Below are 24,920 nucleotides of genomic sequence, written 5' to 3' on the forward strand. Positions count from 1 at the left end.
GCTCCCCTGCCTCTTTCTTTAGCAAAAACTTTTTTTTATTAGAGAGAGAGAGAGAGAGAGAGAGAGAGAGAGAGACAAAGCACGTGTGAGTGGGGGAGGGGCAGAGAGGGAACAAAAGAGAAAGAGAATCCCAAGCAGGCTTTACACTCAGCTTGGAGCCCGACATGGGGCCCAATGCGGGTATGATCTCACGACCATGGGATCATGACCCAATGGGAAGTTAAGAGTCAGACACTCAACTGACTGAGTCACCCAGGCACCTCTAGCAAAATCTTCTTCATTCAGTTCTCTCTGCCCACTCTCTTTGAGAGACCTCAGCTATCACCATGGTTTTCATTAGCCTACCTGCCAATAATTCTCAAAGCCTCATTTCTAGCCAACGCCTCTTCTGAATTCTGCATGCATATTTATAACTGCGCATTGGACATACCACCTACATGTGTTACAGGCATCTCCTACTTAAGATATCCCAAAGCGAATTCATTATCTTGCCCCAAAACTTAGCCTCCCTCTGGGTTAGGGGTAGATCACCATTATTGCATTTACTTGCCTAAACCAGAATCAAAGACATTTCCTAGAACTCTCTGTCTCCCAGATTAAGCCTTGTTTACTTTATCTCCTACAACATTAAGAAAGTTCCTCCTTCAGGGCACCTGGGTGGCTCAGTCGGTTGAATGACCGACTGTTGATTTCCGCTTGGGTCATGATCCCAGGATTGTGGGATCAAACCCCATGTAGGGCTCCTGCTTAAGATACTCTCTCTCTCTCCCTCTACCCTCTTCCCCCGCTCTAAAGAAAAAAAAATGTTTCCCTTTCCACTCCATCCTGATGACCACTGCCTTAATTGTGGTCTCATCGACTTGCATCTCACCATTGTGATAGGCTCATATTTGGTTTCAATAGAACAAAATATCACCAAAAAAAAAGTGTGTAGTTTTAAGACACAAATTAGAGAACAAAACAATACTAAGCTTAACAAATATTAAAAAGATAAATTAGATCAATAACTTCTAAGAAATTACATGTTCTTTCACGATGTTAGTTATTATTTTGTGATCACATATTACCTTCCTCACTTATCCTAGATTTGTGGTTAAGAAAAATGATTAAAGGTGCTTTAAGAAACACAATCTTTAGCAACTCTAGCACTATAAAGAATTTTATTACTTTTGATACCAGAGTACATGAATATTTACTTCATTTCAAAGATATGTGTTTGGGTCCTGCTTAGTCAACTCGGCAAACACATCTTGAGTACCTCCTATGTGGAGGCCCCGAGGAACTCAGATAGGTTCCAGGAGGCAGGAACCCTTAACAAACAAGGGGTAGAGAGGCAATTGGCACATTCTAGGGAACAACTCAACATCCAACTCCTTCAACCATAAAACAAACGAACTGATTTAGAATGGTGCTTTATGGAAGAGGCACCTGGGTGGCCCAGTTTGCTGAGCAACTGACTCTTGGTTTCAGCTCAGGTAATGATCCCAGGTTCTTCACTGAGTGTGGAATGTGCTTAAGATTCTCTTTCTCTCTGCCCCTTTCCCCCACTCACATGCTCTCTTTTTCTCTAAAAAAAAAAAAAAAAAAAAAAAGGAGGAGGAGGAGAAGAAGAAGAAGAAGAAGAAGAATGGTGCTTTTTGGAATAACATGTAAATATACAGAAACATTTGGAAACTCCAAACTGCTAAGAAAAAAAAAAAAATAGGGGCACCTGGGTGGCTCAGTCGGTTGAGTGTCTGACTCTTGATCTTGGCTCAGGTCATGATCTCACATGATTGTGGGTTTGAGCCCCACCTTGGGTTCTTCACTGGGCATGAAGCCTACTACTACTACTAATAATAATAGTGGCACATGCCAGAACTTAAAGAAATTTGGAAATAATTGTGTTGCAATAAACAACAACTAAAAATGAAAGAAATTAATTAAGCACCACTGACTACAGTTTCTTCTTTAAAAGACTTGCCACCAAAATGTTTAACTTGGTTCTCCTTTCTACATCTATCACTAACTTAGTATGTAATTCAACCCTTTTTGTGAGCTTTAGTGGCTACCTCTAGCTCAGAAGAATTTCAGAGACTTGGATTCTAACTTTTGGAACAAGATTTCACAATCACCCTACCTATTCTTCTTCTAGGGATTTGTTATAAGAATGTTTCAGGAGGTTTCCTTCAGTAATAATAAGCATTTTATTTTTACAAATTAAACTTAGGGGTGCCTGGGTGGCTCAGTCGGTCAAGCATCCAACTCTTGATTTTGGCTCAGGTCATGATCTCATGATTGGTAAGATCGAGCCCGGTGTAAGTATCAAGCTCTGTACTTACAGTGCAGAGCCTGCTTGGGATAGTCTCTCTCCCTGTCTGTTTTCCCCTCCCCCTGCTTGCATGCTTACACACTCTCTCTCAAAATAAATAAACATTTTTTTTAATTGAATTTAAATTTAAACCTTACATATGCTGCTGGCCATTTTGTCTTTGGATAATTCAGCTAGATGAGATCCAATACTCTTTTTTAACGGCCGAATTTTGTGTGTAATAAAGATTAAGCTTTCATATAGAATGCTTCTTCAAGCACTGAGAAATCAAAGGGAAACTTCTAATAACTTCAGCTTCTACAGTTACATCCTTATCACTGGAAAGATTATGAAATTCTTGTGCATATTTTTGAAAGCTTTTTATGAATATTGATGAGTGGTTGTATTTTGATTTGGGGTATTAACTCTTTTCCATATCTTTGTGCAACAAATCTACCCATAGTTATGTGTGCCAAAATAATGGTAAGTGTATACATGCACAATACACTTTACAAAGTATACTCTCCATTATTTTTTGATCATCCCAATCTTATTCTTTTATTCATTTGTCAACCAATATATGTCATGTATAGTAGTATGTCAACACTATGAACCAGGAATTATTACTGTCATCACTCTGTTTTACAGATGAAAAAACCAAGACCAAGAGCAGCTAAAAAATTTACCTAAGGTCACACAGGTAAGAGGGAATATTATACATTGATAAAGAGTGTAAATTCTGGAACCAAATTGCTGATATTTAATCCTGGTTCTTCCATTTAGTAGCTGTGTGACCTTGGGTAAGTTTCTTATCCTCTCTGTCAGTTCCCTCGTCTGTAAAATGAGAATAATTATAGCACGTACCTCATAGCACTGAAGTACTTACAACAGTGCCTAGCACATAGTGAGTGCTCAGTAAGTGTGCTTATTATTAGTACAAGTAGGTTCTGACTCTCTATAGCCTGAGATGTAAATTCAAATTCTGCAGTATATGCAGTACATTTTTCAATAATTATGATTATTAGTTTATAATCATAGGCAATCATATGGGGAAATGCACTGATGATCCTCTGTTCTCTATCCATCAGTATAGAATGGCAAATAAAAGTTTGGCAGAGAACAAACGAATACATATGGTTGTGGGTAACAGCACCTTTAATGACAGAATATGATTCCCATAAGGAAATGTTTATGTTAAAGGAAAAAAATCCCTTCAGACCAGTGTACCCTGTAATACTGAGTGGAGGCTTCCTGGTGTTTGTTTGCTGTCATCAGACAGACCAGACACCCTGAAGCATCATGGGGATGTTTGCTTTCACCCTAGAAGACTTCCATTCTTTGAGTCTTTGAGCCAGCAATCAGGGCAAGTGTCTCCAGAATGCATTTAGATGCAAGAGGCAGCATTATCTAATTCTAATGCAGTGCTTCTCAGTCTTGACTACTCATTAGAACCACCAGAGGAACTTGTAAAAATTCCCATGTAAAAGGCACACCCCCAGACTAATTACATCAGGATCTCCGGGAGCAGGACCTGGCCGTAGTAGTTTTTAAAGCTCCCCAGGTGATTACAATGTGCAACCAAGGTTGGAAAGGCTGCAGTGGGAAGAGTGTGATGTTGGAAGTTGCCCTGTACTAGTTCTGCCACTTACAGTTAAGTGAATTTAGGTTAGTCACTTAAATCTTTGTACCTCATTTTTAAATTTCTATTCATTGAAAGAAACATTCCAATCTATTTTAAGTTGTTCTATGGTAGTATGAGATAATACATGTGAAAACAAAGCATGCTAAGGCAAATTGATGCTACTACATTTCTTTGGATGTGACAGTCCCAGCAGTGGAAAAAAATGTAGATCAACCTATACAGATGTTGCATAAGAAATGTGTCATGGCAAAAACAAAGGTGACGCCCAGTTATCCTAGAAGGAAGGGAAGAAAGAAGTTAATCATGGAGTCAATAGATGATTTTCTACCAGAGACTACAGAACTGCCACAAAGACAAGATATGGTCATGATGGGGAATTTTAGCTTCAAGAACTGGTGAAATTTCACTGGTCCTTTCCTCCTGCTCGCTCACATCCCCCCGCCCCTTAATTATTTCCCTCCTATCAATATCACTCATTTAGCATCTTCTATGTCTAGATACATACATATTATGATAGGCTTTTTGAGAAGTTTATGATCAGATGGTACAAGAACAGGTGAATGAGAAAATTATGGGGATAAAATAGGAAGCATTAAAATAAAAGTCTGTACAAATACTATGGCAATCTTCAGCTCTCAGTAGAGAAAGCAATGAAGAAAATGAGTCAGTGATATAAAATTAATGGAAATATTCCAGGAAGGATGACCATGCCATTTGGGGTTTCATAATATATAAGGAAGAGACTGATGTACATATTCAAATAGAAAATGTAGGAAGGGCAATTTCAAAAAAAAATAAGGCAACATGAATTATCCTTGAATAGAATCCTCAAATTTAAATTTCATCTAAGTGGTAGTGAATAGTCCCAATGAGAAGACATTACTCAAATTTTCTGTTTGTTCATCTGTAAAGTGTATATTGCAATGGTAACCACTATGTACCTTCTTTACAGATGCCCAATGTGCAGTAAGTACTATTAACTCTGTTAATAGTAGTTATTACAATCATCTAAAGGAAATAGTGAGACCTCACTAAGAACCTTAAGGAGCTCATATTTGCTTCCTTAATATAAAGGAAGGGAGAAGTATAAATCCAAATAGTAGAAGTAGGAGTATGAAGTATAAAGCCTATAAGAGCATGTATGTATGCGGGGCGCCGGGGTGGCTCAGTTGGTTAAGCGTCCGACTTCGGCTCAGGTCACGATCTCGTGGTCCGTGAGTTCGAGCCCCGTGTCGGGCTCTGTGCTGACTGCTCAGAGCCTGGAGCCTGTTTCAGATTCTGTGTCTCCCTCTCTCTGTCTGACCCTCCCCTGTTCATGCTCTGTCTCTCTCTGTCTCAAAAATAAATAAACGTTAAAAAAAATTTAAAAAAAGAGCATGTATGTATGTGTACTTGTGTGTGTTTGAAGGAGGAAAAGAAATCAAAGAATAGACAGGAACACTGCTGGCTAAAATAATATTAATAGAAGAAAATGAGAGCTATTCAATTTAAATGTTTCTATCAATGACATAATTCACCAAACTAGCAACAGTTAATCAATCAATCATTGTTTAGAAGGAAGCTCCAGATAAGACTGGAGGAGAGCATCTAGTTGGTTAAATAGTTCAAGACTATAAACCCAGGACAATTACAAGAAACAGGGAGATGATAGGTAGATAGATAGATAGATAGATATGTTTGTGTGTATGATCTGACTTTCAGTAAATTTTTTGTTAATTTTATTGAAGGCATAGGTTTATAATTAACCACAAACATATGAGGCAATTGTGTACTTTGATTTTCAGAAAATATTAATGCAGATCTGAGCTGAAGTGATAGAAGCATAGCACACAGATCAAGAGAGGTAGTAACCCACTTAAATCTTTGCTATTCAAAAGAAATCAAGATCCGGAGCCAGTTCTGGACGTAAACTTTAATAGGAACGTTAGCGAAGTTCACCACCAGGATGGTGAGGATGATTAGGTCCCTAGAAAACCATATCTTAAGATAAAGTTGAGGGAACTGAGGCTCTGATAGGTGTCTTCAAATTTTAGAAGGACTCTCTCACATGGGGGAGGGATGAACCTGGTCAGTATTACTGCAGAGATCTGAACTAGGACCAGTAAAGACTCAGCACTCAGGTTAAGGAAAGGCATTGTGACCTTACTGTCTGACAATGGAAAAGGCAGTTTCCCAACAACAGAGAGGAGAGTTTTCTGTCGTCGGCAAGGGATTCATTCAGAGGCTGGAATGGATGATCATCCATTGTAGATTCTTGCTTTGTGAAAGATCAAGACCTATAATGTCACTTTTATATTTTTACTTCTGGTGCTGAGTTTGAATTTTGTTAAACTGTGGTGTCTGTAGTTTCTATATGAGTTATTTTAACACCTTCTTCAGTACTATAAAAGATATATAAACAAATGTCATTATAATGGAAATTTTGAAGAAAAATCTACTTATTTCAAATATCCAATAATACAAAGTTCAAGTAAAAGGAAGAAATTTGGAAAGTGAGCATTGTAATTTGGCTTGAACTATATAGTGTACATCATTGCCACATATCAACTTAATGAAAAGTGAATTATTTTAAACTTTGAACCTTTTTCAAAACTCTAATTTCAGTGCCTGAAGATCCACATTTTATTGGAGAGTATCATAAATGGAAGAAACTTAAATTAAAACATCCTAGAGAATGGAATCTAAAGTAAGTAATTTGATTATCTTCTTAACTCAAAACATCTATCATTCTACTTTCTACTGTCTAGCTGAACCATCAAAAGAAGTCTTTGGAAGTAACAACGGATGCCCTTTTCTAAACATAAGAACGAGAATAAGAAGCATCTTTTTCCCTTTCCTATGAACCTAGGTGGGAGATATCTTTGCTACTGTTAACCTTTAAAATTTATTTGACCAGCAAAAATGGGTTTATTCGGGAATAGCAGAGAATTGCAATCTAGGACTTGAAATCCAGGTCAAAACCACAGGGCTAGTCCAACAAACAAAGGAAGAGGAACATCATTTTATAGAGAAGGAATAAGTTGAGAGGAGTTGTTTTGAAAGCACATGTTCAGGATGATGACAGTTTCTCATTGGCTAAGTTGCTGGTGCAGTCAGTTTCTTATAGGAGAGGCAATGTACATCTTTCCCTGTTGGTATCTGTAACTGATGATTCTTTCCTGCTGATGATTCTTCTGTTGGGGTCTATAATGGACAGTTCTTCCTGTAATTGAAATTGGGTAGTAGGGCTCCACCTTCTGGCCCCCCAACTTCACTTTAATGAGGGTTCCCTTTATTAATGTTCACCTATTGACGGCCAAAAATAAAGTTGCACATGTGCCACAGTGAAGGACTCTCATAACAGCCTCCGCATTACTTCTCTTACTCCAATTCCCATTATCCTCATTATCATATGACTTAGAAATCAGGAAAAAAACCAAAAAAACAAAAAGTACATCCTGTTTCTGTGTCACCAGTTAGCTTTTCATCCTTCTCATAGTTCCAAATATCTTTTCATCATCCATGGACTTTTCATTCAAGAACCAAATATATTTCATCTAATGGGGAAGCATCTATAAAATATAAAATTATTATAGTATCTTCAGAAATCATTGACTATTAGACCACATTAGAGAAGAGATCTTAATCTCATCTTTGGTCTCTTGACTCCTAAAGGCAGTTTTGCCTTTTCATCATGCTGGAAAAAGATTGCATCTGAGCTCTGTGGTTTGACTAGGCTATCGTAGTTATTTATTCTGGTGTGCTTATTTCAAAGGACTTGGTGAATGTGCTACACAACACTAAGGGAGTTAAACACTAGGGGAGTTTTGTTTTGTATTTTTTGCATTTACCTCATTTACCTCAGTTTTGGCTTGTTATCAATGTGATTGTTTATTTCTAGAAAGATATACAGGATTAATAAAAATAATGTAAAGTGTTTTGAATTTCGGTAGAAATTGAAGTTCTTAGGTGCGCCTAGGTGGTTCAGTCAGTTAAGAGTCCAACTTCAGCTCAGGTCATGATCTTGTGGTTCATGATTTCGAGCCTTGCTTCAGGCTCTGTGCTGACAGCTCAGAGACTGGAGCCTGCTTCGAACTCTGTGTCTCCCTCTCTCTCTGTCCTTATTTCTCAATCTCGCTCTCTCTTTCTCTCTCTCTCTCTCTCTCAAAAATAAACATTTAAAAAATTTTTTAAAAGAAATTGAGGTTCTTAAAACATATATATTTTCCTTTTTAACATCATAGTTCAGATTGGGTTTTTCACCTGGATATTCTTTTTTTCAGTTGACTTCTGTGACAGCTTCCCTTCAAGCCAGAATGGAGAAAAGCTGTTGCATTTGATACTTTTCTACCTTCAGAATAAATTATAGGGCATAGAAAAAGTTTTTTTACAGCAGAAATTGGAGCATACAAGCATGGTTTTTTCATGAAGGCATGTTTCAAGTTTCATTTAGAGTTAAAGAAAGCTATTTAGAACATAAGGTTAATTTTGTTTTGACATGACTTCCTTTTTTATTTCCTGTAACAGAACTGCTTTGTTTTATTTGTTTGATCATTGATTCATTATGTAATGCCAGCGTCCCACAGAACCCAAAATTTAGAAAAAGTAGGACTATGTCATTTTCAACTTATCCATCCACTTCTACATATGGCTGAAATAATTGTGAGCTGTTTGAGTGCTAGAACATTTTTCCAAATACATATTTTGAAGTTATAGTTGAAATTATCATGTGTGTGGTTGACCCTGTCAGAATAAAACTCTCACACCTTATGCCATCTGGTGGTTGATGAGAATATATTTAGATCAAATGATAATTGCTTCTTTTAAATTTTGGAGTTGATTAGTTTAAAAACAACAAAGTTTTTAAAAGATATTACATTTAGCTGAATAATTTTATTGTGGCATAAATATGCCACAAGAGGTTACAAAAACCTAAAGTATGTTGCACCAACTTCTTTTCAAATAATTATTAGAAGTCTCATGTTTAATCAAAATACAATATAATAAAGTGGTCAATTCATAGAGTCTCAAGTAGAAAATGGTTGAGCATCTTTGCAAGCAAGTAATTGGTCTATACATGCATGTAATATAATGTCATTATGCATTTGTCTGCTTTAATATTGAAAATGCTTTCCTTGGCTTGAAATTTCCTATTTGAAAAAAACCAGAAAATGCAAATTAACAACCTTTCATCTGCATAGTATTAAGGAGAAAGACCTATCTTTCCTGCTTCATATCCCTCCTCCTACTGTCCTCCCAACTCCTCATCAATCAAGACTTGATTCTTAAGCCACACCAAGTTCTTTTTTCTCACTATTATTTCGGGACATAAGACCTCTTCACCACTTTGTGCCTTCTGCCTGGGATATGTTTCCCAGCAGGGTCTTTGCTGGTGGTCTAGAGTTAGGCTCTGGTCTGAGTGAAAAGGTGGAATGTGGAATCCTTAAGCACAGGGACCAGGGAGCCAGACTGTCTGCCCTTCAATCTTGGCTCTGCCAATTACCATCTCTTTGACTAACTCAGGGCAAGTTATCTGACTTCTTTGTGCCTCAGTTTTCTTATCTGTTAAATGGCAGTAATAACTATACCTACCCCTCAAGGAGATTGTGAGGATTAATACATTAATGCATGCAAGTCTCTTCAAACAGTATCTGGTATGCAGTAAGTACTCGAAAGATTCACTATGATTCAGGCTTTCTCCACTGTGGCCCTAGTTCCAGTGTCAAATGGAACATCTTTCTTTGGAGGTAGCATGGGGGAAAGCATGGGCTTTAGGGTCACACGGATCTTAGAGAAATTCTTACCCACTCTCAGCTTGTTTCCTTAGCTGTTAAATAGAGATAGCATTAGTTACCTTGCAAAGTAGTTTTGCATTTGATCTCTTGAGTGAGATTGTTTATAAATATAATCATATAGTGTTGACACTCAATAAATATTAGTTCCTGAGGAGAGGGGGAGACAAAAACCCACGCCCCTCCCCAACTTTTCACACAATGAAAATAGTCTCTGTCATAAGCAGGTAAAAATGGTAACATTTTCCCAGGTTAGGAAACAGGCAGCGCCACCTATCATGACCACATTTATTTTAGTTCCATTATACACATGGTTCTTTTCTCTTCTCCACTCTATAATCATCTCTCCTGCCTGACAAAGTCCATCACAAGGATGGCGTGAAGATCCAGCCCAACATCTATTTGTGAAAGGGTCCCTGACTCAGGCTTCCACATCCTCCCACTCTCTCCTTCCATAGCACTCTTCGGGCTGTTTCAGCAACTGCGGTGTAGACATTCATCTGTTTATGGAGAATGACCAGGGCAAGGCCATTATTGTAGCTTTGTTTTCCCTGACCTTAGTACGGGACCTGGCATCTTGCAGGCACTCAGTCGTGTTTGTTGAATGATGCATACTTACCCTTTTTCCCTACTTAATAGTTGAATTAAATGTGAAGGCAGTTAATTTTTAGAAAAATTAAATGTAGATGCTGACTTCTTTTAAGGCTAATTCTAATAGATAATGGTTCTGTTTGGGGAATTCTGAGGGCGTGATGGCAGAAGAGTGATTGAAAATTGGAAATATAAATGAACTGTTATGAACATTTTTTGCAAATTCTTAAGTTTTACACATGTTTTTAGTATTACTAGGAACCCATTGTCGTTATAAGCAGCTCATGAATATTCATGAATTGATCATTTGGTTTGGTCATCCCATCATTTCTAAGGCCTTTTTCTCTCCCCCATTGCCTTGCCTGTCTCTTGACTATTCAAGCAAATGCTTTATTTCTACGAAGACATGGCAAAGAATATGAATCTAGAGGCTAATCAGTAGTTTGTGTTTATTTTCTTTGGAGAAATAGTGAAAGATACAAAATCAGAAAGCAGTGCAAGCTGTTCTTTTGAATATTCTTCCTTACAAAACTGTTTATGTCATACTCTATGGCTGGTGATCACTTATGTGGTAGTGGAAATATCTGTGCCAATAATCTAAGCTTTGTCAGACGGCAAGTTATCTAAACAAAAGTTATCCTTTCTGGAGTCTTGCATTCTTTGTAGCTTTCAAAAAGAATATTGCTCCTGTCTACACATGGGGGGCACAGAGGTAATGGGAACTAAATGGCAAAGCATCTACTGTGTGCCAGGCATTCTTTCTTCTCCTAATGTAATACTGGCCATGCTGTACAGTTGACAGCTGTACCGCTAAGTGTAACTCCACAGTGGTGCCCATCAGCCTCCTTCAAAGCCATAGCAAATCGGGGGCGCCTGGGTGGCTCAGTGGGTTAAGCGTCCGACTTCAGCTCAGGTCATGATCTCACGGTCCGTAGGTTTGAGCCCTGCGTCGGGCTCTGTGCTGATGGCTCAGAGCCTGGAGCCTGCTTCAGATTCTGTGTCTCCCTCTCTCTCTGACCCTCCCCCGTTCATGCTCTGTCTCTCTCTGTCTCAAAAATAAATAAACATTAAAAAAAAAGCCATAGCAAATCAACTTGCACTCCAGGGGAAGCCACTTCCTTGTTATATGGACACAGCTTCAAGACAAAATTCCTAGCCTCCCTTTTCACCTGGATTGTCACCCCTAACTTTCTCTACAGAAATTCTGGGAAAGTAGAGGTAGATATTATCTGCAGTTTACTAATCATTGAGAGAAACATGCCCATTAACCAACTGGCCCAAAGTTACTGATAAACATGTATTGTATTTGAAAACTAAATTATTTCTACTTGCCCATTGATATAGGCTTATTAAAAGCTTAAAATTTTCAGGTAATGTGGAAATATTGTCTACCCAATTGCAAGCACAAATCAAGTCTACGTTTTGTGGAAAAAGTTTTTTGGGGTCAATCTCAAATTCTTATTAAACAATATGTGCTCCTTTCTCCTTCGTAAAACTTTCTTATATTTATAAAATATACTATGGATCTAGTTGTACTGTATTTTATTTTATTTTTTATTATTTATTTGTTTATTTTGAGAGAGAGTGTGAGAAAGGGAGGGGCAGAGGGAAAGAGAGAGAGAAAAAGATAGAGAATCTCAAGCAGGCTCCATACCCAACGCAGAGCCTGATGCAGGGCTCAATGTCACTATTTATTGTGAGATCATCATCTGAGCTGAAATCAAGAATCATATGCCCAACTGACTGAGCCACCCAGACATTACTGTACTGTATTTGAAATTAATGAGTTAATATATATTATTTCTAAGTTCCTGTATCTGAGTCTGTGAGTGTTCTAACTCACAAAAATATGGGATTTTTCTTTAGCATACCATGATTCCCTTTTCTCTAGTTATATAGAAAATATTTATGCAGAATACATTAATTTAATGTACGTTTGTACTATCCTTTCAGGCTTATTGAAGTTAAACATTGTTTTTATAGATTACATAATTCTATATTTAATGCATTTTTAAGGCAGAATGCTGGCTTTGACTCCTCAAAGATTGAACCTTGAGTGCCATCTTGTGGTTAAAGAGAGAATTAGCATTAGAATGGACATTGGAAATGTTCCCTTTAAAAATAAAGACTTGGAAAAAAATATACACAAAGGGAAAAAAAAAACTTTAAAACATTTCTGCCAAGCAACTACTTAGTCTCTGTTTGGATGGTTTTAGAGACAGGGAGCTCAGTACTTCAAGGAGCATTAAAATAGCTTGAATCTCCCTTATTTCTAGCTTAAATCTAACACCTTATGACATTCAACTATTACAGATTTCTTTCATTCATTTAACGGATTTTTATTGAATACTTACTATATGTTTTTACATTTGCCTGCAAAACCATTCGGAAATGAGAAATTATCTCCATTTTAAAAGAGGGGTTAGAGAAAAAGTTTTGTTTGTTTGTTTGTTTTTTAAAGTTCCCTAAGGTTATACACTCTGTAAGTGACAGAGCTGAAATTCCAATCTAGGCCTGCCAGATGCTACAACCTGGGCTTTTATCTATGAGACCGAGCAGCAGCTCAGACCCTGAGAACCCAGGGATGGCTTTGGGTTTGGGTGGAAGGCCCGGTCAAGGGATGATGTTGTGGCAGAAATCAAAGTGTCTCCACTTGTCCTTGGAAGCAACACAAATAAGGCCCTTCTTTTTTGTGGAATTATCCTTTGAGTCTCAGAAAATAGCTCTTGTGCCTTTTTCCTACTTCCCCTTAAGTATTCTCTTTTTCAGAGTAAACATACCCAGTCCTTTCAACTGTTTTTTTTAATGAATTTTACATATTTTTATTATTCAGTTTTTTATGGGTTTAATTCATTTAATTAACTTCTGTCTCAGAATGTGCCCCAAAACTTTACCATGATTTCTAGTGGTAGCACAGAATCTAGTGGGGCTTTCTATGTTATAAATACTATGACTTAAAGCTGCTTCCCCCTTCATCTCTCCAAAAAAGGGGGTTTTGATATGAGTCAGAAACACATATTAGGCTTTAAAACAAAGAGAGAGAGAGAGAGAGAGAATTGTTCCTTTGGCTCTGCTCCCACGTAGAACAGAGAGGGGTCTCTCTGTGTCCCTCTCCCTCTTTGCCCTCCCCATCAGCATCCTTCCCACCCATCCCCCAACTGTGGCCACAGAAATAAGGTATGTAGATTAGCTTAGGTCTTGGTCTGAGCAGGGGTGAAATTGAGGAGGGCTGTGGTTTCCCAGAGGTATATTAGATTGTGTTCTGTCTGGAAGGAGGAAAAGGAAGGAAGCCAAGAAGTTCCCTTAGAACATGTTACAAAAAATCAGATCCCCAGATGGAAAGATTTATCACTCTTGTCATGTACATAAAGCTACTTTCCAAGAACATGTAGCTGTATTAGTTCCCCCATAAAAGCTGTTCTAGACCCATCAGAAATCTTAAACACAAGCCTTGAATATACAAATTGATTTGTAAGTTACTGAGCTGCATGCTGAAACAACCATATTTAAAGGAATATATAAAATTCATTGCCCAACAAAGTAAATTTTACAACATCCAGAATCCCATACAAAATGACCAGTCAGGAAAATAAGCAGGAAAATATAACCCATAACCAAAATAAAAATCTATCAGTATAAAAGATCCATAAACTATAGAGATGATCGAATTAGTAGGTATGGATTTTAAAGCAGCTGTTATACATCAAGGATCTAAAAAATACCATGATTATAATGAGAAGAAATGGAAGACATACAAAAGGCCAATGGAATATCCACAGATAAAGTAAATTAAAAATGTAAGTATATACTGTTGGGAAAGAACAACAAATTAGATATTGTAGAAGAAATTACCCATGGAGCAATGTAAACTCTTGAAAATAAACATAGAGAAAAAAAGACCGGGAAAAAAAAAAAGCCACCTCATTGAGCTGTGTGGCAATATCAAGTGGTATAAGTTACACGTAATTGGTGTCCCAGACAAGAACTGACAGAAAAAAATATGTGAAGAAATAATTATGCCTGAAAATTGTCCAAATCTGATGAAAGCTGTAAGCTTAGCGACCAAGAAACTCAATGAATCCCAAGAAACAGAAATATAAAGAAACCATACCAAGGTACAGTACATCATAATCAAATTGCTGAAGTGATAAAGAGAAAAATCTTCAAAGCAAAGGATAAACACACACACACACACACACACACACACACACACACACACTGCATGCAGAGGAACCAAAGATAAGAACAAACAATAACTTTATGGCAGAAACTTTACCACTAAAAGATAATTGATGACAATTTTAGAGTTCTTGAAAGAAATTATTGACCTAGAATTTTATACACCTTGAAAATATCTCTCTAAAATGAAGGTAAAATACATTTTTAGACCAACAAATCCAACTACATAGATGAAGTGAAAGACAGGCTCTCTTAAAAAGAAGTGGATAACCTGAATAATTTTGTGTCTAATACAGAAATTGAACTGATAGTTAAAAGCCTTCATACAAAGACAACTCCAAGCCCAATGGCTTCACTGACGAATTTTCCAGACGTTAAAAGAAAACCTAGTATCAATGTATAAAAAATACAAAATTTTCCTTTTTTAGAAAATATAAAAGAGAACACTTCCCAATACATGTTATAAAGTCAGCATTACCTCTTGACGCAATCCTTATCAAGATACCAGTAGCATTTTTCACAGAACCAGAACAGATAATCCTAAAATTTGTATGGGACCACAAACGACACCAAATAGCCAAAGCAATCTTGAAAAAGAACAAAACTGGAGGTATCTCAATCCCAGATTTCAAGATACACTACTACAAAGCTGTAGTAATCAAAACAGTATGGTATCTGCCCAAAAATTGACATATAGATCAATGGAACAGAATAAAGAGCACAGAAATAAACCCATGATTATATGGCCAATTAATTTACAGCAAAAGAGGCAAGAATATACAATGGGAAAAAGTCTCTCCAACAAATGGTGTTGAGAAAGCTGGACACCTATGTGCAAAAGAATGAAACTGGACCATTTTCTCACACCATACACAAAAATGAACTCAAAATGGATTAAAGATCTAAATGTGAGACCTGAAACCATAAAAATCCTAGAAGAGAGCACAGACAGTAATTTCTCTGACACTGGTCATAGCAGCATTTTTCTAGGTATGTCTTCTGAGGAAAGGGAAATTTAAAAAAAAAAACTATTGGGACTACATCAAAATTAAAAACTTCTGCACAGCAAAGGAAACAATCAACAAAACTAAAAGATAACCTACTGAATAGGAGAAGATATTTGCAAATGATAAATCCGATAAAGGGTTAGTATTCAAAATATACAAAAAATTTATACAGCTCAACACCAAAAAAAAATCAATTCAAAAATGGACAGAAAACATGAACAGACATTTCTGCAAAGAAGACATCCAAATGACCAACAGACACATGAAAAGATACCCAACATCACTCATCATCAGGGAAATGCAAATCAAAACCACAATGAGAAATCACCTCACACCTGTCAGAATGGCTAAAATAAAAAACACAAGAAACAGCAAGTGTTGGCAAGGATAGGGAGAAAAAGGAACCCTCATGCACTGTTGGTGGGAATGCAAAGTAGTGCAGCCACTGTGGAGGACAGTATAGAAGTTCTTCAAAAAATTAAAAATAGGGGCGCCTGGGTGACTCAGTCAGTTGAGCGTCCAACTTTGGCTCAGGTCACCATCTCCGGTTCTAGCTGCAAGTCTTGCGTCAGGCTCTGTGCTGACAGCTCAGAGCCTGAGGCTGCTTCAGATTCTGTGTCTCCCTCTCTCTCTGCTCCTCCTCTGCTTGTGCTCTGTCTCTTTCTCTCTCAAAAATTAAACATTAAAAAAATTAAAAATAGAAATACCATTATGATCCAGTAATTCCACTACTGGGTATTTTACCCAAAGAATAGGAAAATAGTAATTCAAAAAGATATATACATCCCTGTGTTTATAGCAGCTTTATTTACAGTAGCCAAACTATGAAAACAGCCCAACTGTCTGTCAATTGATGAATGGACAAAGAAGATGTGGTGTGTATGTATGTATATATGTATATGTGTGTGCATGTGTGTATATATATATATATGTATATATATGTATATGTATATATATGTATATGTATAGTAGAATATTACTCAGCCATAAAAAAGAGTGAAGCCTTGCCATTTCAAATAACATGGATGGATCCAGAGAGTACAGTGGTAAGCAAAAAATGTCAGTCAGAGAAAGACAAATACCATATGATTCTATATGTGGAATTTAAGAAACAAAACAAATAAAATTTTAAAAGCAGACAAACCAAAAAAAAAAAAAAAAAAACAACAAACAAAACAGACTCCTAACTATAGAGAATAACCTGGTGGTTCCCAGAGGGGACGTGGATCAGGGGATGGGTGAAATAGGTGAAGGAGATTAAGAGTACACTTATGATAAGCACTGAATAATGTATAGTATCATTGAATCACTATATTGTATGCCTGAAACTAGTATAACACTATATATTAATTATATTGGAATTTTTGAAAACTTAAGTAAAAAAAACAAACAAAATAGATAGTGTTTATATTACCTCAATAACAAAACCAAAGACACTACCAGGAAGAAAAGAAAAACTCATTACACATAAATACACCTCATGTACATAGATGCAAAAGTTTTAGCTAATCAAATCCCATATATATAATTATAATAATTATAACATAAATGTAATAATATAATAAATAATTATGATAATTATACATGACCACATGGGGTTTATGTCAGAAATGTAACCTTGGATTAATATTTGAAAAATTTGAACAACGTAAAATAGAATAAGAAAGAATCAGATGATCATCTCAATAGGGGAAGAATATTTTAACATCGATTCCTGATTACAAAAATAAAAAAAAAATCAGCCTCCAGAACTATATGAAAATAAATTAGTTATGGAGGCCCTGGGAAACAAATGCACCTTGCCTTACCAGTTGATGCTTTTACTACTTTTACAGTATTAATATTACACCATATTTGTCTGCTTTTCTGCTGTTAGGAAATATACTAGAATAATTTCCATTCACTAATACAGTAGTGAATGCTCAGAAGGGCACCAGAATCAAACCTCATTGCTCTGCTGGTCTGTCAGATTTGATATGTTTGGCCCTATCTTTCTCAATAGTAATGTACACTACCCGGAATTCATTTGGAAACTTAGATAACTTCTTCTTTTTCTTATTCCAGGTATGTTGCTGCTATGGCTCGGCTTGCCAGAGAAAGCAGAAGGCCTCACAAAGCCAATTATCCAACGAAAAGTGTTCATCTCTGCCCAACTCCAAGTAAATTGATTTCAGCCTATTTGTTTTGCTTTGTGGTGTTTTTTTTTTGTTTTTTTAAATTTTTTTTTTCAACGTTTATTTATTTTTGGGACAGAGAGAGACAGAGCATGAACGGGGGAGGGGCAGAGAGAGAGGGAGACACAGAATCGGAAACAGGCTCCAGGCTCCGAGCCATCGCGGACCGCGAGATCGTGACCTGGCTGAAGTCGGACGCTTAACCGACTGCGCCACCCAGGCCCCCCAATTTTTAGAACTAAAATATTAGTCATTACCCCAATACATTTAAATTTTTGTTCAATTCAGATAAGTTTAAATCTGTGAGGCCTAATCTCGTGTTCTCCTTTTAAGGTTATTTAACTCTAAGAAAATAAATTCAGTAAATTACTTACATAAGAATCGGAGCTTTGAAAAAAGCCTGAATTACTTACACTTTTAAGTTTGCCACCCTTTAATAGGTTAATACACTCTTTGAAAATCTAAGGCTAAGTTCCAAAATGTGTAAAAGGACTCGAAACAAGAAAAACACTAAATAAATTGATCTCTGAAGATCATTTTAGATTCAGAGATACATGCAATATGGCTGAAGGGAAAGGAACAATGTTAGTTGAGTTTGGTGATCTTTTTAAAATTAATGCTTTTTAAAGAAACATTTGGGGTAAGTTGAGGATGGGTCTTGAGCAGGAAGAGAGCTGGTAATTTATAATAGAAATCCACTAGTATGGAGGGGAAAGCAAGACATTCGGGGTCAGAGAACTTGGGTTTAGATACCAGGTCTGTGCAATTATGAGAAAGTCACTTAAACTCTGCATTTCAGTTTCTTCATCCTCAGCCAGTACTGAGTCCATAGAAGGTGTTCAGTAAATACTTGTTTCTAATATTCTGCCCTAACACATAGCATTCTTGTGACTAAATGACTCCAGGTATGCCAACGTTCTTTGTGAACAGGAAAGTACTAAAAGTATTAGTTATCTCATTTCCCTGATACCTGTCCTTCAAACATAATGACACAGACATTCCAGGGACAGGCAGTACCCTTCAGCTAGTGGTTTTTCAAGAGCCCCGCTTTCCTATCTCGCGACTTTCTTTTCCCTGGGTTGGATTCTACTTCTCCTCCGTCTTGTATCTGTGCACCACTCAGATTTCCTCGTCTAACTCACCAGCCTCAGTCTTCTCTATCCCACTCTGCCTTCTTCCACATTTCAGGGTACCTGCGAGCATTGGTAAGAAACATTGCCTTTTCTATTTTTACTCTGCTTCCCTCATGAACTCCCTGCTCTCTGAAATCTCTATCCTCCCCACATCTCCACATCTGCACCAGTGGAAGAGATCTTTTGGTTCAGTTGATGATTATAGCAGTTCCTGTCCATGCTTTGTCAGACTTCTTTCCACAGTTCACATCTGCTTATGTTCTTTTGGATTCTAAAATATTTTGTTCCCCACTTCATTCAGGATAAAACTTATACTCTTTGGCATGGCAAAGTCCTTACTTAATGTTCTAATATCTGTCTGCCTTTCCAGTGGCATCTCTTCCCACTCTCCCACTCTTACCCTAAACCCCACACTGACCTAGTGGCTCATGACTATTTTCTACCTCATTTCAAAAAAATTGAGAAGTGTGCTGTGTTTTCTCATATTGCCACTCCAAATACTTTTCTTCCTTTCTAGTACCTACCCGTGCTTTGAGATTCAGCTCAGGTATTACCTTCTCTACGAAACTTTCCCTGTGGGCTATCGCAGCACTTCTGCCATGCCATATCATTCCCCATAACTTTTCTTTCTTTCTTTCTTTCTTTCTTTCTTTCTTTCTTTCTTTCTTTCTTTAATACAAATTAAAATTGGATTTTAATTAAAGACAATCTAACTTATTACACTAACATATAACATAATAATGGTTCCCGAGTAGAATTTAGTGATTCATCACTTACATATAAAACACTGAGTGCTCATCCCAACAAGTGTCTTCCTTAATGCCTATCACCCATTTAGCCCATCCTCCCCCACCCAATACCCCTTCAGCAATCCTCGGTTTGTTCTCTGTGTTTAAGAGTCTCTTACAGTTGCCTCCCTCTATGTTTTTGTCTTATTTTTCCTTCCCTTCCCCTATGTTCATCAGTTTTGTTTCTTAAATTCTACATATGAGTAAAATCATATATTTGTCTTTCTCCTACTGATTTCACTTAGCACAGTACATTCTAGTTCCATCCACTTTGTTGCAAATGGCAAGATTTCATTCTTTTTGATCACCAAATAGTATTCCATTGTATACACATACCACTTCTTTATCCATTCATCAGTCAATGGACATTTGGGCTCTTTCCATACTATGGCTATTTTTGATAGCACTGCTGTAAACATTAGGTGCATATGCCCCCTTAAAAATCAGCATTTTTGTATCCTTTAGATAAATACATAGTAGTACAATTGCTAGGTCATAGGGTAGCTCTGTTTTTAATTTTTTGAGGAACCTCCATACTTTTTTCCAGAGTAGCTGCACCAGTTAGCATTTCCACCAGCAGTGCAAAAGCATTCCCCTTTCTCCACATTCTCACCAACATCTGTTGTTGCCTAGTTGTTAATTTTAACAATTCGGACAGGTGTGAGGTGGTATCTCATTGTGATTATGATTTGTATTTCCCTGATGATGAGTGATATTTTGCATCTTTTCATGTGTCTGTTAGCCATCTGGATATCTTCTTTAGAAAAGTATCTGTTCATGTCCTTTGCTCATTTCTTCACCAGATTATTTGTTTTCAGGGTGTTGAGTTTGATAAGTTCTCTATACATTTTGGATACTAACCCTTTATCAGATATGTCACTTGCAAATATCTTCTTCCATTCCGTTGGTTGCCTCTTAGTTTTGCTGATTGTTTTCTTCACTGTGCAGAAGCTTTTTATCTTGATGAGGTCTCAATAGTTCATTTTTGTTTTTGTTTCCCTTGCCAACAGAGACATGTCTAGTAAGAAGTTTGACCTCTGTGGCTGAGGTCAAAGAGGTTGTTGCCTGTTTTATCCTCTAGGATTTTAATGGTTTTCTGTCTTAGATTTAGGCCTTTCATCCATTTTGAGTTTATTTTTGTGTATGGTATAAGAAAGTGGTCCAATTTCATTCTTCTGTATGTCACAGTCTAGTTTTCTCAGCACTATTTGCTGAAAACATTCTTTTTTCATTAGATATTCTTTTCTGCTTTGTCAAAGATTTGTTGGTCATGTATTTGTGGGGTCCATTTCTGGGTTCTCTATTCTGTTCCATTGATCTGAGTGTCTGTTTTTGTGCCAGTACCATACAGTCTTGATGATTATAGCTTTGTAATATACCTTGAAGTCAGAATTGTGATTCCTCCAGTTTTGATTTTCTTTTTCAACATTATTTTGGCCATTCGGGGTATTTTCTGGGTCTATACAAATTTTTGGATTCTTTGTACTAGCTCTGTGAAAAATGCTGGTGCTATTTTGGTAGGGATTGCATTGAATGTGTAGATTGCTTTGGGTAGTATAGATATTTTAACAATATATGTTCTTCAAATCCATGACCATGGAAGGTTTTTCCATTTCTCTGTCTTCTTCAATTTCTTTCATAAGCTTTCTATAGTTTTAAGCACACAGATCTTTTACCTCTTAGGTTAGCTTTATTACTAGGTATTTTATGGTTTTCAGTGCAATTGTAAATGGGATTGTTTCCTTGATTTCTCTTTCTGCTGCTTTATTATTGGTGTATAGAAATGCAGTTGATTTCTGTACATTGATTTTATATCCTGCGACTTTGCTGAATTTATGTATCAGTTCTAGCAGTTTTTCGGTGGAGTCTTTCTGATTTTCCACCTAGAGTGTCATGTTGTCCGGTAAGAGTGAAAGTTTGACTTTCTCCGTGTTGATTTGGATGCCTTTTATTTATTTTTTGTTGTCTGATTGCTGAGGCTAGGACTTCCAATAGTATGTTTGTTAAACAACAGCATTAAGAGTGGACATCCCTGTCTTGTTCCTTGCCTTAGGGGGAAAGCTCTCAGTTTTTCCCCATTGAGGATGATATTCCCTGTGAGTCTTTCATAATGGCCTTTACGATGTTGAGGTATGTTTCTTCTATCTCTACTTTCTTAAGTGTTTTTATCAAGAAAAGATGCTGTATTTTGTCAAATTCTTTTTCTGCATCTATTGAGAAGATCATGTGGTTCTTATCCTTTCTTTTATTAATGTGATGTGTCATGTTGATTGATTTGTGGAATTTGAACCAGCCCTGAATCCCAAAAATAAATCCCTCTTGACTGTGGTGAATGTATTGTTTTGATCAATGTATTGATCGTGGTGAATGTATTTTTAATGTATTGTTGGATTTGATTTGGTGCTATCTTGTTGAGAATTTTTGCATCCATGTTCCTCAGGGAAATTGGTCTATAATTCTCCTTTTTTTAAAAAAATATTTTAATGTTAATTTATTTTTGAGAGAGATAGAGACAGAGTGTGAGTGGGGAAAGGGCAGAGAGAGAGGGAGACAGAAACTGAAGCAGGCTCCAGGCTCTGAGCTGTCAGCACAGAGCCCAACACAGGACTTGAACTCACAAACTATGAGATCATGACCTGAGCTGAGTTGGACACTTAACCAACTGAGCCACCCAGGCTCCCCTGTAATTATCCTTTTTAGTGGAGTCTTTGTCTGGTTTTGGAATCAGTGTAATGTTGGCCTCGTAGAATGGATTTGGAAGTTTTCCTTCCATTTATATTTTTTGGAACAGCTTCAAAAGAATAAGTATTAACTCTTCTTTAAATGTTTGGTAAAATTTCCCTGGGAAGCCATCCAGCCCTGGACTCTTGTTTGTTGGGAGATTTTTTATTACTGATTCAATTTTTACTGGTGATGATTTGTTCAAATTTTCTACTTCTTCCTGTTTCAGTTTTGGTAGTTTATATGTTTCTAGGAATTTATCCATTTCCTCTAGATTGCCCAATTTGCTGGCAAATAATTGCTCATAGTATTCTCTTATTGTCGTTTGTATTTCTGGGGTGTTGGTTGTGATCTCTCCTCTTTCATTAATGATTTTATTTGTTTGAGTCCTTTACTTTGAGTCCTTTCCTTTTTCTTTTTGATCAATCTGGCTAGGGGATTATCAATTTTGTTAATTCTTTTAAAGAACCAGAGCTTAGTTTCATTGATGTGTTCTACTGTTTCATTTTTTTAATTTCAATATCATTGATTTCTGCTCTAATCTTTATTGTTGCCCTTCTTTGGCTGATTTGGGGCTTTATTTGCTGTTCTTTTCTTGGCTCCTTTAGGTGTAGGGTTAGGTTTTGTATTTGAGATATTTCTTCCTTCTTTAAGAAGGCCTGTATTGCTATATACTTCCTTCTTATGACTACCTTTGCTGCATCCCAAAAGTTTTGGATTGTCGTGTTTTTATTTTCATTGGCTTCCGTGTATTTTTTAATTTCCTCTTTAATTTCTTGATTAACCCATTAATAGGTTGTTCTTTAATCTCCAAGTATTTATTGTCTTTCCAAATTTTTTCCTGTGGTTCATTTTGAGTTTCATAACATTGTGGTCTGAAAATATGCATGGTATGATATCAATCTTTTTGAACTTGTTGAAGGCTGATTTATGTCCCAGTATGTGATCTATTCTGGAGAATGTTCTATGTATATTTGAGAAGAATGTGTATTCTCCTGCTTTAGGATGAAATGTTCTGAATATATCTGCTAAGTCCATCTGGTCCAGTGTGTCATTCAAAAACATTATTTCCTTACTGATTTTCTGCTTAGGTGATCTGTCCATTGCTGTAAGTAGGGTGTTAAAGTCCCCTACTATTATGGTATTATAATCAATGAATTTCTTTATGTTTGTGATTACTTGATTATATATTTGGGTGTTTCAAGTTGGGGGCATAAATATTTACAATTATTAGATCTTGGTGGATAGATCCCTTAATTATGATATAATGCCCTTCTTCATCTCTTGTTACAGTCTTTGTTTTAAAATCTAGTTTGTCTAATATAAGTATGGCTATTCTGTCTTTCTTGATGTCCATTAGTATGATAGATGGTTCTCCATCCCCTTACTTTCAATCTGCAGGTGTCTTTAGGTCTAAAATGGGTCTCTTGTAGACAGCATATAGATAGGTCTTTTTTTTTTTTCCATTCCGATACCCTGTGTCTTTTGATTGGAGCATTTAGTCCATTTACATTCAGAGTGATTAATGAAAGATATGAATTTAGTGCCATTGTGCTACCTGTAAAGTTGGTGTTTCTGGTGATGTTCTCTGGTCCTTTCTAGTCTTTGTTGCTTTTGGTCTTTTTAGTTTTGTTTTGTCTTTTTTCTCCATTTAGTGGTCACAAACTCCTTTAGTTTTTGTTTGTCTGGGAAACTCTTATCTCTCCTTTTATTCTGAATGACAGCCTAGATGGATAAAGAATTCTTGGCTGCCTATTTTTCCAATTCAGCACATTGAATATATCCTGCCACTCCATTCTGGCCTGCCAAGTTTCTGTGGACAAATCTGCTGCAAACCTGATTTGTCATCCCATGTAGTTTAAGGACTATTTTTCCTTTCCTGCTTTCATGATTCTTTCCTTGTCTGTGTGTTTTGAGAATTTGACTGTGATATGCCTCGGTGATGGTCAGTTTTTGTTGAATCTAATGGGAGTTCTCTGTGCTTCTTGGATTTTGATGTCTATGTCCTTTTCCAGATTCGGACACTTTACAACTATTATTTGCTCACATAAACTTTCTGCCCCTTTTCTCTCTCTTCCTCTTGTGGGACAGCTATGGTATGAATGCTATTCCTCTTTAATAAGTTGCTGAGTTCTCTAAGTCCTGTATTGTGATCTTTTGCCTGTGTTTCCCTCTTTTTTTTCTGCTTCATTATTTTCCATTTTATCTTTTATTTCATTGATTTACTGCTCTGCTTTGTCCATCCTTGCTGTCACAGCATCCATTCAAGATTGCATCTCAGTTATAGCATATTTAATTTCAGCATAAGTAGATTTTAGTTCTTTATTCTCAGCAGAAAGGGATTCTCTGGTGTCTTCTATGCTTTTTTCAACTTCAGCTAGTTTTCTTATAATAGTGGCTTTAAATTCTAGTTAGACGTCTTATTTATATCTGTGTTGATTAAATCCCTGGATGTCATTTCTTCCTGTTCTTTATTTTGTGGTGAATTCCTCTGTCTTGTCATTTTGGAGGAAGAGAAAACATTAATAAAATAAAAATTAAAATAAAAATTAAAAACACAACAATAAATATTGAATAAAGGAAGATAGATCCTAGGTGTGTTTCAGTCTGCTTGTTGAGAGAAG

The 24,920-nt window shown here is 36.7% G+C and overlaps 1 protein-coding gene across 1 annotated transcript in view; it reads left to right on the top strand.

Moving 5' to 3' along the window:
• UBE2U (ubiquitin conjugating enzyme E2 U) overlaps positions 1-24,920 on the top strand; it is a 59,364-nt gene that overhangs the window by 27,600 nt on the left and 6,844 nt on the right. Inside the window, 2 exon segments of the mRNA XM_043575175.1 lie at positions 6,537-6,618; positions 17,545-17,639. Coding sequence (XP_043431110.1) covers positions 6,537-6,618; positions 17,545-17,639 — 177 coding nt within the window.

The sequence above is a fragment of the Prionailurus bengalensis genome, chromosome C1, assembly GCF_016509475.1.
Source record: "Prionailurus bengalensis isolate Pbe53 chromosome C1, Fcat_Pben_1.1_paternal_pri, whole genome shotgun sequence".
Taxonomy (NCBI): Eukaryota; Metazoa; Chordata; class Mammalia; order Carnivora; family Felidae; genus Prionailurus; species Prionailurus bengalensis.